This window comes from Fringilla coelebs (genome assembly GCF_963513975.1).
Source record: "Fringilla coelebs genome assembly, chromosome: 1".
NCBI lineage: Eukaryota > Metazoa > Chordata > Aves > Passeriformes > Fringillidae > Fringilla > Fringilla coelebs.
The window spans coordinates 84,428,258-84,444,958 of NC_140028.1; the positions used below are offsets into that span (position 1 = coordinate 84,428,258).

At 42.0% G+C, this 16,701-nt stretch overlaps 1 protein-coding gene across 1 annotated transcript in view; it reads left to right on the forward strand.

The window, feature by feature from the left end:
* The window catches only part of GMDS (GDP-mannose 4,6-dehydratase), a 406,670-nt gene that overhangs the window by 330,991 nt on the left and 58,978 nt on the right, over positions 1-16,701 (forward strand). Inside the window, exon 9 of the mRNA XM_084213383.1 lies at positions 1,981-2,077. Coding sequence (XP_084069509.1) covers positions 1,981-2,077 — 97 coding nt within the window. The remainder of the gene's footprint in view (positions 1-1,980; positions 2,078-16,701) is intronic.

A 16,701-nucleotide genomic window follows, 5' to 3' on the forward strand; every position in this document is an offset into this window, starting at 1 on the left:
AGCTGTATGATGATCCCAGCTGTGAGCATGGAGGTGCCAGGAGTAATTAGAAGCGCAGCTATCAAATGTTACTTTGTTCACAATGAGGAGCACTTTTTTTTTTTTTCCTCCTTGTGAACTTTTCACATTACTGAACAAAACGGGTGGAGATTTCTTCTCAAGCTCTTTCTATTGTTATATAACTTTGATAGCGACATTAAGTGAGTCTTTACTGGCTGGCTGAGCCTTCTGGAGCCTTTTGGGTGTTAAATGGGGTTCTCTGCTCAGTGACCTCCAACAACAACTGACGTCTCCTGATCTAAGAGCTTCCTGTTGTTTTACTGGTGACGGTTGGTTTTCTATTAAGCTCATTTGAGTTCTGCACATTTTTACCCTCTGCCCTTTAAAGGGAGGGACTAATGTTAGTTTTGGCTTCTGAATGAAAACCTTGCAGCTCAGTCTCACAACAGAGCAACCGAAAAATAAATAAAAAAGAAAGAAAGAAAATTTAAATTATAAATCGTCTTTGGCATCATGGCATGCCCCATTAACAGCTGACTTCACTGTCACTATTATCTGTAAGACATTATTTCAATGTGAAAGGTTCCCAGTATCGAGCATCCTACAGGCTTTGCTAGTCATTCAAAAGTCACGAGCTGTGCTTAAAAATTTGTGAGATTTAAGAACTTGCAATAATGCATATTTTGTATTTCCTTCTGCCTTTGAGTGTTTAAACCTTCATGGGTACACAGAGGTCACATTTTCAGACTTTTCTCCTTAGCCCTCAGGGCTAGAAACTCCAAAATGAAGGCTGAGATTGTCAAAGAATTAAATTCTTCTAGGAGGTTGAGGGGGCAAGGGGGCAAGGAGAAATCATATCAGTGACAAAATCCCAAGAGCTGGGAGAAAAATTAGTAAGTGGGACACCAGGGGTGCTTTTATTTCCTTGCTGGTGACTGAGGCTAAATAGCCTAAATCACAGTGCTGATTTAATTTATACAGATTCTACTTAAACATAAAAAAGCTAGAGGATTTCATCATCACATTCTAAAGCCAGGCTTCTTCAGAGCCCCGTGGTATGTATATATACTTAAAAGCAAAATGCAAAGAGAGGATAGAATTTCAATCAAAACTCTGGATTTTGTGTATTCAGTGGATAACATTTGATGCACTGATGTGCATTCTTACACGTGTCATCTGAAGCATTTACTTGGAGTGGGAGCAGCGTCCTCAGGCTTCCAGGCTGCAGCCTGGCCTCCCTGGAGGCAGAGCTGGTCCCCCACCAAACCATTCCTCTTCTGCTGCTCCTGAAGCCAGGGCAGTCCCTAAGAATATAGTTCACAACCAGATCACATGAATTACAGCAAATTGCAGGCTGTTCAACACATATGAAACTAATTTGGACCGAGGGAGCTGGCTTTCAGCTCACAGGTAGCAAGTAGAGTTTACAATACATGCATGTGGAGTGCCATGTCGAGGTAGGACAAAAAAAAAAAAAACAACTGGTTTTGTTTTGTTTTTTCTAGTTAAGCAGAAATTAAATTTTGCAGCTTAATGCTGTTCAAACAGAGCTTCACGTCTATAAAATTAACAGATTAAAGAGTTCCTGAAAGTATTGGCCAAAATACAAGAATTAAAAGTATTTTAAGAAAACAGCTTTGAACCAATCCGCAAATGAAAAACCTCACTGTCATATTTATTTACAGATACATGAGACATTCTGAAATCAGGGCATTTTATTTTCCCTTAGCATTATGTGTTTAATTTGGAAGTCCTGTATTTTAGACCTTCCACTGAATCAAAAACCAAAACAAAGACTTCAAAAGCCATTGTTACTCTATTCAAGTCTAAACTCTCCCTTTGTTCCTTTAGCTAATGAGTTTATACTGTCCTGCAGGGAGAATTGACACCAGCCTCAAGTAAATGAAAGCAGGCCAAATGTTGGTAAGATCAGAGCACTAAAGTAATTATGGGTTGATTAAATGTTTATCTTCTTTACAGGTGGGAAGGGAAGAATGAGAACGAAGTGGGACGATGCAAAGAGACTGGCAAGATTCATGTGACAGTCAATCACAAGTACTACAGGCCAACTGAAGTGGTAAGAAAATGCCCTCTCTTAGCTTTGCAAATGAATAATCCAATCACTCAGCCAATAAATTGCTGCATTTGGCCAGCAGTCTGTGCAAACGGGTTAATTGCGCTCCTGCTGCCAGCTTTTAGAGCGCTAAATTAGCCTGCTTGCTGGCCCCTCGCAGCCAGCTACCTGGGAAGAAACCAGGAGCAGGCGGGAGGAGCGGGTGTTCCTCTCCCAGGGACGCTGCTCCTCTTTGGTTGCCCTCCCGAGCGGGAGAGGCGGTGCTGAGGGGTAAAACATCCTATGGGAAACAAGACAAAGCACAAACCACCTCCTTGGGAATGGGAACACGGGCATCTCTTCTCCAGCTGCCAGCAGGGAAAGCAGAGGAAGGGGGGAAATGATGGGTTAGGTTATGAAGTACCACCCTCTGTGTTTCACAGCAGCGTTTCAGCTCCAGCCACTGAGTGTCCCCTGTCCAGCTGACATCCGGCTGGGTAACTGTGGGTGCTGCAACATTCTGGTTTAGGTGTGCTCGTGTGCTTTGCAGGGCCCCACTCAGCAAATGCCTGTTTGCAGAACACACCATTACTCCAAGGAATGCCTCAGTGAAATGTACCAGGAGTACTAAAGCAGCACACGCTGCTGGCAGGACCACATCCCTAACCCCTGTGCTCCAGTGAGGATTCTGGGAGAGGTTAAAAACCAGCAGCATTCCCAGGCCAGGCAGGACGGTGGCAATGCACAGGGATGTACAGGATGAAGCCTGGTTTCAGGACACAGGGAACAGTAGCCCCAATTGTGCCATTTGGGAGTGGGTGTACCCAGGAGAGGATTTCTCTTCTCCTGGGGGAAGTGACACAAGCCCCACTGGCTGCTGACACAGCATCATCTGTCAGTGTGCCCTTTCAGAAGAGCTGTGTCCTTCAAGCACCGGGGGGACAAGAGCACCTTTGTACTGTTGACACAGATTGCAGGGTGGGAGCAGGGGGCTGCTGCTTGGAAGTGGGCATAGGTTCTAAAACTGAAATTCAGAGGGGAATAGAGACTTTCATGTTTGTTAAAAAGGGCTGGACCTGTGTATCAGAATCAAATGCTAGGAAGTCATTAAGGGCTGTCTGTCATTCTGTGCTGTGGTAAGGTGTCAGGATGATAAGGAGGACAGAGACAAAAGGACTTGCGAAACAGGAAAAGGACACTTGACCCAACAAGTCTGTGCTTTGTGAGACCCACTTTCCTGCTTTGTCGTGCCTCTTACTAGCAAGTACATATTCACTCCTCAAAATTCATGGTTAGTATGTAGCTCTTTGGAAGTCCTCACTGTAATTTCACGTTATTCATGTGCTCAGATGTTTTTTGCTGAAATAGTACTGCCCGTGGTCCTCTTCCTCTCTGTCCCTATTGGTGTCCCTCTAGGAACACAGTTTCTGGATTTTAAATTCAGCTCATTATACTTACTGGTTTGGGACAGTGCATAAGCACACATCCCTCAGGAATACTCAGCAATTCTAGTGGCTCCATACATGAGAATAGGGAGGAATTCAAATACAGAGTGGAATGTGGGCTTGAAATAGGGCTGTGTATACCCACAGGAGAAGTCTGATGCTTATCTGAAATTACCTGGTTTCTCAAAGGACAGCTTCCCTGGAATGAGGGCTCCATCTCTATCTTCCAGTACCCTCATCTTGCCTGGCTTTTAGTGCAGTCCTGACTTGGTTCCTGTGGAGCCCAGGAAGGCTGTGAAGCTGCTCAAGTATGATCAAGGTAGAAGCACAAAGTGAAGTACCTTTGTCCTAAGGAGCTTGCAGAGGAGCTCTGAGGGAACTCTTCTATGAAGAGATGTGATATTCTTTTTCTGCCATCAGTTTCCTTTTTACATCATCTCAGGATGGATAACCAGAATCACTTTCTCCTTTTTTTCTTTTTTAAATTCTAATTTGATTTCCATTCCTTGTCAAAGGCAGGCAAACTTTTTGTTTCATTCAGGGAATTACATCTGTGCAATTCAAAATACTAGACCAAAACCCAATCCATCACAAGAAAGCAAGGAAGAGCAATGAAATAACTAAAATGGACTGACAGCACGAGTCCCCTGCTGCCACTTGCACCAATACTGCCAAAGGCAAGAAAGCCTCAGGTTGACATTTTGGGAGGAGGCTTAAGCAGTTCAGTTCACAGCAATTCTGCTGTTGAATCACAGCTGACACAGAAAATCTGATGCTCAGATTCTCATGTCTTATTTGGAAACATTTCTGTCTGTCTCTCTAAAATTTAACATGGTATTCTGGAAATTGAAAATAAACATAATTTAATCTTGTGTACAGTCAGTTCTGACAGTGCCAATACATTCATTTGAAAACACATTTGTTTTCTTCAGTTAGTGATCCCTGGGGTCAAGGCCTCCCATTGAAAAGCTTAGCTGTACTGAAGAAGAAACCTTGAAATGTGAGACAGTCTTCTGGTCAAACTAAGTAGACCCTTTGAATGTCTTGGCTCTAAATCTCTTCACTTTGCTTTTGACTGCTGTGGGGCCCCTTGATATTTACTGGCCTTGGGAATTGTTCCTGCTAATGCTTCTAATGCTGGTCTCTCTCCTTCCTTCCTTGTGTCTTGCCAAATGCAAACCTATCAGTGTAATTTCTTTCTGCTTTTATCGAATTCCTATCAGTATATTTTCTGACTCTGTTTTAAGTGCTTTTGGAGGCTAACCTGCTGCAAGGATTGGGAGAAAATTTTTGTTTCTTTCTTAAAATAAACAATTTTCACAGGAGCTTCATGGCAAGTTTGCTTTCTATACTGAACTTGATATACTGACACTACAAAAGGTGCTTTCACTTATTTTGCAAGCTTTTTAAGCACTTGGCTAGAAAAGTCATGCTTTACATTCACCTTTTGCTCTAGACGTGTAAAGATCAGTTTCCAGTACAGTTTACTCACCTGTGAAATGTAGGGACTTCAGAAATTATCTCACTAGTCTTTTCTACTTATAATCAGAATGTTCATATTGTACATAGGCAATTTATTTTATACTTGGATTTAAATAATCTACTTGCCATTCACAAAAATAATATTAAAATCATTTTGGGGTTTTTTTCAAAAGTTAAAACTGAAATTGAAAAAGCTGCTTGGTGAGCTGGAAACAAGCAGCCCTGCAACGCATAATGTCATAAGCATCAGGTCTCTCAGCCCCAGAAGTTGGGTAATTTTTTACAGAGTTAGGGTCTGTCTTTAATTTTCTTATCTTTCAGCAGGACAATTGCTATTAATTTGTATGCTTGAATTTCCCCCCAAGAATTGCATAATTGCTTCTAATTAAATTTTGCCCATTAAGGTGTTTGAATTAAAGTGCTTCTATTATTTTTGCATGGCAGCAATTAAGCTAACAGTTTTATAGGAGCTTGCTTCATTTCATTGCATTTTCCTGCAACAGGGAGGATTAACTTCAGGCCCCACTGGTCTGTCTTGTCATCACAGAACTTAGATGTGCATATCTCTCAGTTAGGAGTTTATGTCACTGTTTGAAAGGGGAAAATAAAGGAAGCCTTTCAACCATGTGTAGATGTTGTTTTTTGTCCAAATCTGATATTCTGCATATGTTACAAAGAATTCTTCCCCTTTTCTCCCACCTGTTTCTGCAGTTGTCCTACAGCTTGCCTGGCGTAGGAACTGCAGGCTGGATCCGTGCATCACGTTTGTTATGGGCTGGCGTGGCTGTAACTCTGAGGATGTGCACACATCATCAATGCAAATTTCCTTCCTTTAAGCAAGCCTGGAAACTCTGTCACAATGTGATGCTTATATTTAAGTAGTCATCTGGCCTCTTATTATTCTTCTTCAAAGGAAAAAAGGGCATGCTAACTTGCTAACTTCTTCCTCTTGTTAGATGCCTTAAGCGATTTTTCTCCCAGTTCTTTCTAGCACTGATGTAAATGAAATATATATATAAATATATATATATGATATATATACTACTTCTCAAGTCCTATGTGTGTCACTTATACTAAATTTTGCATTTTTGCTTAACTGTGTTTGGCCTCAGTTACCCTTTTTCCTCCTCGGAATTAAGCAGGACGGCTTTAAATTTCAGTCTCTTCAGATGTTTTTTAAAAATTCAGCTCTGTGTTTCCCATGTTTCATAGGATTCCAGTAAAAATTCCTTGGGGCATATCACATTCTCCCAAAGTCAGCTTTCTTAAAGTCAAAAACATTTCTGAACTCCTCTAAGTGCTCCTGCCCTAAAGAGCATTTAGAGTCTAATGAAACCATGATCACAAACCCCTAAATGCCCCACACTTCCACTTCAGTTTTCATACAAGCTTCATTTCCTACTCTTAAGTTCAGAGCTGCCTGTGACTGTAAACTGTTCAGATATCTGCATGAGGAAACATGTGCTTCCCCTCCTCAAGGATCTTTTTGCTCATCAATGTCAATATGTGGCCTTTATTAATACTCATGAAAATGAAATGGGAGCATTCAAGGAAGAATAATCTTCAGATTATTTTCCTGTCTGTTTTCCTCTAGGAGTCAGGTAAAGAAGTTGTGAACTGTCATAAAACTGACAGTCTTCTCTTATCTGTTTTCTTTCCTCCTTGTTTTGAAAATGTACGTCAACATCTGAAAACTATTGCCTCTGCTGTCCTTAATTCTCCTCCAAGCTGACTTTGCTTCTGTCTCAGCCAAAATGTTTATATTGTTCCTTACTTTAATCTCAACATTATCTCTGCATTGCTTTGCCATCCTCTTCCTTTTATTTGTCCCTCCTGCTAATAAAACCTGCAGTAGATTGTTTGTTTGTTTTAGTTAAGGCCTTACATATCAGGCATTTCAGAGGTATCTCTGAAAATATACACGTCAAATTCAGCCAAGTAGAATAATGATCAGTAGTAACTTGTCTCTATAGCATCTAAGAGGCACTTAACATATTTTAAATATTTCTCAGCAAGCATGTGAGAAAGGGTTTGTAGAAAAATAGCATCACTGCGTTTCTGCCTCTGAAACGTGTATGGCAGAGCAGACTGCACAGCTAGAGTGATACCATCAAGCAGCAGCAAAGCTGGGGGAATTGTCACTGATGGCATTGTCACTCCTAGGGGATGCCACCATCCTTGAACAGGTAGCTTTCTGCTTTTTTATCTCATCCTGATTTTGTTCATTCTGGTTCTTCCTTAGAGGAAAGGAACACCATTATTGCAATCAAATTTTCCTCTCAATATGTCACCAAACTGGAGAAGATTCAGCAGGCTCATGTCCAGTCTTGCTCCGTGTCTTGTTTAATCCTCTTAACAGACTCTTAGCAGGAGCCCTGGCTTACCTCCTTTCTAGTAGGAGCAGATACCTAGTATGTGCCCCTCCAGCCCTCCCACACAGATTCTGACTTTTTGCTTCGTAATTAGCTCATTACATCAGTATTAGACCGGCACATCCAGCAAAGGAATCCCTCTGGACACCCCTGCTCATACGCTGTGCTTTACTCAGTTGCTTCTCTTTGCGTCATCCCGCTCCTCCTCTGCTGTGCCTCCAACAAAACATTTCTCTGGCAACTTCTACAGCTGACTCTGCTGCCCTTCTTCTTTCACCACCTCTTTCTTTGCTGTTATTCCTGAGGGTTTGAAACCAGCCATGTGTCATCTGTGACCTTCACATCTTCATTGATCTTCCTGAGACTCTCTGAGTCCTCTTTCCCATCCCCTAATGCCACAACCATCTGACAAGACTAGCCAGAGGAAGAGGGTGTCCTTACCTCTTGGGGTCTAGGTTGGAGTGCTTTTGCACCTTGGGTGTCACACCATATGTTCGTCTACAAGATGAGTAGTTTCCCTTTGGAAGTGTTCAGACTGGCTGAAGAAATCTCTGACTGATTTTGGGCAATGCAATTTTCCATTCTGGGTGGGTAAAGAGATTGCAACCCCATGGAAAAGCTGGTGTGTAAAGATAAAGCTGTCATCCAGGCAGAAGGGTTGGTGGTTTTGATTCATTGCTCATTTTTCTAAATGCTGTTGACACATAGCAATTAGCGGCAATCTTGGATGTGACGGATCTGGGCTCAACTCCTGAAAACAGATTTTTAAATTAAACTTAGGTGACTGGAGGATTAAGGCTGAGGTGATTGAGGATAGAAGGCTGTCTACCTCCTTAATTAGACCCTACCTGATTCAGCCAGGCATCCAAGCAAGTGCTTCACTTCAAGGGCCTGAATAGTTAATAGGGACAGTTTCCATATTAGCAGCCCAGAGTGTGTTTACATGCATTGCAGCACCTTAATATGAAGGAGAGAAATTTATCTGTGATGGGAATTGAGAAGGCCAGCCCAAACATTGCGGGAGCCTGATTGTACAGTGCCTGGGAGCAGAGATGCTGAAATAGCTCAAGACACTTGCTTTAGTCAGGTTCTCTTCAGTGTGCTTCACAGGCAGGAAGGAATTATACCAAGTTCATGCAGTTTGCAGTTTTAATCAACTGCTGCAGCCTGTAATTCTTCTCTGCCTTCCTAGCACTGGGGGGTCTTGCTGCCACCTCTTCACATATTCATGTTTATTCATGCCCAGAAAGTCTCTTTTTATCTCACCTCCTATCCCTTTGCCTCCCCCTTCTCTTGGCCTGCCATTTGGCCTCCTCCTCCCCCTTGTTATCTCTCTCTGTTGTCTCACCCTCATTTGGACCCTTGTTTTCTTATCGCTGCCTGTCCTATGCCTGTCCCATGCAAACACTCCAGCAGATGTGGTGGGAAATGCAAAGCCTCTGAAGGGAAGTCACGAGGGTGGGACAGAGCCTGGAGCAGGCAAAGCCATGACAGAAGTCCAGGCTCAGGCAGCACCGAGGCACATTTGTCACAACTGCTAAGTGTTCCCTCCTGACAGCAGTCTCCACCACCTACAGCCTACTCCCCATTTTCTACGAGAGATCAGACATTCAAAAGAGCCAAATTGCGGCTCAGACCACCTTCAGGCTGGCTCAGTCCAACCTTTTGGAGTTTCCAGTGGGAGTGGCAGAGTGGCTCAGCACAAATCCGTTCCCATCGTGGTTTTCTGAAGACCTTGGTGTCAGAGGTGCCTGAGGTCACTTACACACCTGATTACTGCTCAGATTTAAAAGTGGGAGCGTGTCTGAAGATCTGTCTCACTTTCAGATGCTGCTTATTTTATTTCACAATGGGTTTTTAAAAGTCAAGCAATATGTTAACAATACTGATCTCATTTTGACTGCATTTCCCACATCATTGTAACCTTTTCTTTTGGGTATGGTGTGCCAACTCAACCCTTGCAAGGGTTTTAGAATGGCAGCAGAGAACGGTAAATGACATGATTTATATGAAAATAAAAATGGCTTTTGAATACAGAGGATATGAGACAGAGGTAAGGTTTCCTTCAGTAAATCTGGAATTAAGGGCTAGTCTCATGTCTAATTTCTCCAGCCTTAGCCAGAGCTTGCTTGCCTTCAGCTGTTTCTACTTTATTTTATGAGTGAGTGGGTGTACAAAGGAAGATGACAGCCCCAGAGTGTTCATGTGTTTCATCTGAGAAGCCATGAGATGGTTGTAGTGTGGCAATAGCAGATTCTGCTGGGTTTGGGTCAGCAGAGGCTTTGACATCAGCCTTATTATTCAGCATGGAGTCCTCCAGTCAGGGTTTGCTGGGGAAATAGGTGTCTCCAGCCTGGGCATGCCATGGCACATCATATTTTTCTTCTTGAAAGATAGTACTTTAAGCCACTGATTCTCAAAATCCTCTTGCAAAATATTTATCATTGTCACTTTGGTGCTGCTGGGGATGTTGTGAGTGAGTGCAGTTGTCTCTCTGAGGGAGGGTCCAGAGCAGTGTGAAAGGGACATTTGGACCAGGTTAGGAGAAATGCATAAAGGCATAGCAAGTTCTTAGGAGTGAGGAGGGTGTGGGGTTTTGTCTCCAAAAGCTTTCATTTCATGATTTTTCAGGTGTTTCACAGTTCAAAAATGACAGTAGGCATCTATCTTTTTTTTTATTATTATTTCTTTAGTTATCTTACATTTATTCCCCTAGAAAATGTGGGATGTTTTAACTTCACCTCTGTGGGGAAAAAAAAGTAAAAAATGTTCTGCTAACAAAAAAACAAAACAAAGTTGTCCCTTCAGTTTTTCTAAGGAAAGCCTAATTTGGAGGGGAGGAAGGTGTTTTTCTAGGGGAGTCAAGGCTTTGTTTTCATTTAGTCCTAGAGGTCTTCTGTCTCCCAAAAAAGTCAACGGGGAGATTTTGTTCAGACTCATCCCCATCCTTCAGCATTTGCTATTTCACTCAAAAGGGAAAATAGTTGAAAGGAAGTGGAAGTTTGGAAGTGGCTGTTTAAGAAAATAAACCTTCACCTTTCCCCTCTCTTACCTTTTGAGTCATCATTTGTAAATTAACAACTTCATGAGGGAGGCATGCATAGGTGGGACCTTGGTTATTAATGCTACTCTGGGATGATGATGATGTTGAGGAGTGCTTGTTGAGTGATGCTGAGGGTTAGCTTCTGTATCTTCTTGTCTCATATGTGTATTCCAGGGAAAACTTATAACCATGATTTGGATTGTATCAGAACTTAAAACCTTTTTACACTGTTAATTGTTTTTTAGTATCCTTAATACTTCCCTTGTGTTCAAGAAGAGCTTGTATAGTTCAATAGCAGGGGAAATTGAGCCTTGTAGATATAAATAACTTTTAAAAAATGAGGGAGGGTGGGGGAGGAGAAGTGTTGTTGCTGCATAAAACCTGAGAAGAATTATCTGTGTGTCAAAAACATCTACAGTATTTGTCATGAATCAGGAAATGGTTCTTCATGCCCATCTTGGACGTTCCCCAAATTGTCTGATGTCCCAGCTGGATGGGTGAAAGAGAAGACAGTAATTATCTGCAGGGCAGGAGAGACTTAAACATTAAGAGCTTTATGCCTTGGATCAGCTGGAATTTTTGCTCATTCCTCACATATAGTCTCTGAGCTCACCAAAGCAGACAATATGAAAAATATTAACAGGATTCAAGAAGACATTAGTAATAGATTAAGAGTGCATGCCTCTCTTGTGAGACTTTTTCTTTCTTGATTTTTTTTTCTTTCAGTCAGAAAATTCTGAAGGTGAGTAGGTGAAGTCAATTTTAATAATTCACAGACGATAATACATCTATTTCTTGTTTGACAGAGCTAGTGTTTAAACTATTAGCATTGTCTGGCATAACATGAAACAGGATCAGTCACTCATCCCTTTGAAACCTCTAACCTGGCCTCATTTGAATTTCTTCCTTCCAGCTTTGCCAGTACATTTTAATAGTCTTCATAGAGCTCTCAGCTGCCTTGTGAGTTCAGAATTTATCTAGCAGGTTGTGGTTAGGAGCAGAGTGAGACAGCCCCATTCCTCATCACGTTTTCTGTGGGCAATGACACAGAAACCTCAGTGCTGCAAATAGCCATTGAAATTCGAAACAGACCACTCGACTGCTGCACAGAAATGGGTTTTTAAATCAGATTTCCTTTCTGGAACACTGTTCTGTAATTTTTGAAAGCACTCTTTACTTTTCTTTACTTCCTCCAAATTGCTGAACTGGTACTACTTTGCCATCATGCTTTGTATTGATTAGCCATAAGGGGAACAGTAGAATAACAATAATGAAAACAAAAAAATATATAGTTTAAAATAGGACACCTGCCTGTTTTTTTTACAGTGGTCTGTGACAAGTTCATGTTGATAATTCCCTACATCTCTTACCGAATTAGTGGTTGCAGACTGTAGTTTTAAAAATTTCTAGATTGGGTAACTAGGAGTTGATTTGCTTTTGTTCTGGCTTTTCATTCTGTTTCAGTGATAAAATACTATGCTTCTATCTTCTGATTTTGGAAGCAAAATCATATATCGAAGCTTCTTTACAATAACAACACTTCTGACTAAATAATTGGCTGCCAGTATAGTTTTTCCTCAGATAACAGTTGTAAATTTCCAAACCTCTAATCTTTGGCAGCATTTTCCTCTTGATCCAAGTTTCTGTTTCCATGTGTTGGTGGAGATTAAAAAGTGGGTTATGAAGGTGAAATTGGAAACAGAGGAAATGTGAGGTTTTAGGAAAAGCTCAGGTAGGGCCAAGTTTGCTCTGTCCACTGTTTTTATAGCTATAAAACAAAGCCTATTGGGGCCTCTTCTTATACTGCAGTGTCACCACTGATCACACATTGTGACATTTGCTCCTCACTCAAAACAATTCTTCTGTAGTGCTAATCCTATAAAATTACCACAGTCTTTTATCCTGCACATAGTTGGCTGAAAGGGCTCGTAGAAAAGTATCCAAGGTGGTATTTAGGTGCGTTATTCCTGACCTTCCTTTCTCTGTCCCCTCCCCAGGGTGATTATTGGTATTATCTTTGTATTTTGCATATTTGTTAGATGCCTTATGGACAGCTTCTGGGCTTAAAATAAAGGCCAAAATTAATCTTGACTGATGAAGTGAATCCCAAGAGTGAGATAGCTCAGGTATTCTAAACAAAAAGTTGTCAGGAGTAGAATATGACTCACCCTACAGGCAAGCCACCCACCTCTATAATAATTCAACAGCTGTGTGGCATAAATAAATGCAAGGGTAAGGGGGACACAAGAGTGAAAACAAAAGCACAGGAAGGTGTGTTATTCACTACAGCAGAGATCCACAGCAGTGAAGACTTACGAGCACTTGAGGAACAGCCACAGGAAGTTAGAGATGGATGACAGGACATTTGTGAGCTGGAAAGCTCACAAGAATTATTCTTATTTTTGCCTTCTAGTATTAGCAACCAAAATTAATTCTGCTTTGGCTTAACTGCTGAATGGAATTAAGGAGAAAAAAAAAAGGACTTAATTAAGATCTTAAATATGGCTTTGGAAAGGATTTCCTTCTCCAGAGTAATGCCCGTTATCTTTGATACCCTTGATAACATAGCTTGCTACGACTGAGAATATCATGGATGCAAACATCTACATCCAGCAGCCATGTCAGCTGGAATATACTTCCAGAAAAAGCAGGGTTTGGGGCTGTGCTTGTTGGGTGAAAAACTTCTGGGAGAAACTCTTTGTATGTGCAGGTACACGACAGCTTGTGTACCTGCTGTGGGTTTTCTAAGGATCAGTATTATATACCAGAGTTCATCAAATGGACATTTTGTACATTGGCATGCAGACAGCTCATGACCTACCAGGACTTTGAGCTGGGAGGGACTGTTTAGAAATGTGACAAAGTGGTTGGAGTCGTTGTTGCTTTTGGCTGGGACTACCAAGTATTGTCCTATTTATCACAGAAAGAGGAAAGGGCCTGCTGAAGTGGTCAGAGGAATGTAATCAATAACTCTTTTTCCATACACCAACCAAAGAATGCCAATGGCAGCTAGAGACAGAAAGAACTAAGCACATTAGATGTGAATGCCCCCTTGGTTTGTATACCAATTTTTCCCTTGTTACTGACCATGTTTTTTTCCTGCAAAGCCTGCGGAATCTGGGCTATCCCTCAATGTCTTTTTTAACTGCCAAGAACTCAGAGAGAAACTGTTTGCAGGGCAAAACCTCAAAACCTCTACAGTGTCCTCCTCAAATGCTGGGTGATACAAAGGCTTTCTCAGGGTTCCTGTGCAACCTGTCAGCTCAGGAGATTGGCCTGCTCCAGTTGAGGTATCACACCTGTGTGTCAATTCCAAAAGCCATAAAGAGATTCTTAAGGCACAGAAATGAGCTTTATATCAAGTTCCTCTGCAGTTAATTGTTCACTTTGGATCACAAAGGTTCAAAGTGAATGGATATCCAGTTAGAATTTTTTGCATTTCCCTTTTATTCATTGCTACCAACTTACCATATTTTTATCTTCTCATAAAAAGTACCATCTAACCAATTACAGTCATCTGTGTAGAAATGCACCTTGAAGAAAAGCATTCTGTTGATGTAAATTACTTTAACTTGGACTTTGACTATTAGAGTAATTCCTGAATAATAAGGAAAGGGAGAGTTAGACATCTCTGCAAGAAAACCAATTTAAACTGTAATGCTGATGGGAAGAGATGACTTGACAATGTGGTGGTGGAGGTAAACAGACTCATTTCTGTAAAAAGGGTGTTGACAAGCAGTGATTTTTGGGAAGCCTCCAGACAGAGTCCAGAATACTCCAGACTCTGACTTTAGGGATTTAGGCAATATAAAAATGATTATTAAAAAAAAAAAAAGGCAACTCAAGCATTTACATCAGCTGTGCCTGCAGCTTTTTTGTTTTTCTTTTTTTTCCACATATTTTTGTTCTATTAAACATCTCCAGAAACATCGTACAGTTAAGCCTAGCACTGTGAAAAGGACTAATATCCTCTTTTGATAAACTCTTCCTGTGTTGCTGTTCTGTCAAACTGAGTATATGTCAGCTTCACATTTAGGCTTCTTCAAAAGAATAGAATATGTAGGGTCTTGAGCCTGACAGACCTCACGTGGACCTGAACTGAAATAATCCCATTGAGTATCATGTTGTTGAGTATGAAGTGGCCCTGAATATTCTCATGGCCTTAGGCATAGATACAGAGATGGCTCCCTCCAAAACCAAGTTCCAGGCAGGCTGACAAAATAATTTCCTTCTGTCCCATAGTGTTTTGCTTTGGTTTGTTCACATAACCCACATTAATTTTTATTTTGCCTAAAAAGGCAGTGCTTTGTGGAGAGGCAGCTTACACGCATCCTGTTTTGTTGCTTCTGTTTTGCCCCCTCTGCAAAACACCCCACTGATTGCTGCTGCAAAGAAAGCAGATTCCTCTTTCTGTACCCTCAGATCCCTCCTGAAAACTCTCTTGTTGCCTTCAAAAATCACTGCATACCAGTGATGTGCTGTGACTTCTTGAGCATCTTGATGAGCACTGTTGTTTGTTGGTGCCTTCTCACGCTGTGTCTCTGCTTACTTGTGCTCCCTTTCCTGCACTCTGGGCACGGGACTGCAACTTGACCTCATGATTCAGGCTGAGCAAAGGAGAAAAATCTAGTCACAACAGTGTGAAATGCTTCAGTGCAGCAGAACCAGGGTAAATTATGCCGTATAAAAGCCTGCTTGTCATGGTAGCAGTATGACTTCATGCTGCTAGCTGGTTCAGTAGTGTGCAGCACGGCCTTGGATTATGAGCATTTTGTGCAGGAAAACCAACATTTTGGTTCTGATTTGCAGCACAGCCAGAGCAGGAAGATGCTGGGTGATGGCAGAGGTTTTCAGACACAGGCTGTAATAATCACCATTTCTTTGCAAAGATTTTAGAGAAACATATGTGGGAAATTATTTATTACCTCTGTTAAGATTCTGCCCCATAAATGCTGACTTTCACCTGCATGCAAAAGCTGAAGGAAGCATACCAAGCCTAGACTGGTGTCTGGATAACAAGACAGCTTTTCAGTGCCCTGAGACCCAAGGAGCTCGTCCTCTTGCTGGAAATTCTTTGGATACCATCTTTAAATGTTTTACAGTATTTTTATTAGTACTTTCCACACTTTGGTGGATCAATGGAAGTCTGTTCTGAAATTTTAGGCACTTCTTTCTTTGCAGTAGCGTTTCAAATTAATGGTCTGCAACTGTAAACTTACATATTTGTCCTGACACATTTTTTAAATATAAAGCTCTCATGTTCCTGCAGTAAAGGAAGATCCAAAGAAAATGAGAATATCTGGCACTCCAGTCTCCACTATCAGCTCATTAGCCAATTCTGCAAATTTATTCTTCATGTGGAAAAAATGTTGTGACGTAGTGGCTTGTTGGCTGTATCATACAAGTGTTACACTGGTAACTCTGTTACTATAAATTTCAAACCAGTGCATATTTTCAGCTGTTGCAAGGTATCTTCATGAGCAGTCCTGGTGGCGTACTTTAGTAACATATATTTTAGATTCAAAACACTGGAAATGCTGTAGGCAGTAAATGTGATTTCATCCAGCCTTTATATGGATTGTGTAGTACCTGGCTTTTTCCTCTTTCAGGAAGATGCAGTTAGAATCATGGAATAGAATCATAGACTATCCCGAGTTGGGCGGGACCCACAAGGATCAAGGTCCAACTCCCAGCCCTGCCCAGAACACCCCAAGAGTCACACCATGTGCCTGAGGGGGTTTTCCAAACACTTCTTGATCTCTGTCAGGTTTGGTCCTGTGACCACTTCCCTGGGGAGCCCATTCCAGTGCCCAGCCACCCTCTGGGTGCAGAACCTTTTCCTGATACCCAAACTAAAACTCCCCCAGTCCAGCCTCATGCCATTCCCTCAGGTCCTGTCACTGGTCACAAGAATGAAGAGCTCAGTGCCTGCCCCTTCTCTTCCCCTCACAAGGGAGCTGTAACTGCAGTGAGGTCTCCCCTCAGTCTCCTCTTCTCCAGGCGGAGCAGACCAAGTGATGTCAGGCATTCCTCAAATGGAGTCCCCTCCATACCCTTCCAAATCCTCCTGACCCGCCTTTGGACGCTCTCTAACAGCTTTATATCCTTCTTATATCCTTCACCAGCACCCAGAACTGCCCCCAGCACTGGAGGTGAGGCTGCCCCAGCTCAGGGCAGATCAGGACAATGCCCTCCCTTGCCCGCTGGCCGTGCTGTGCCTGATGCCCCCCAGGCCAGACTTGGCCCTCCTGGCTGCCAGGGCACTGCTGGCTCATGTTCAGCTTGCCACTGACCAGGACCCCCAGG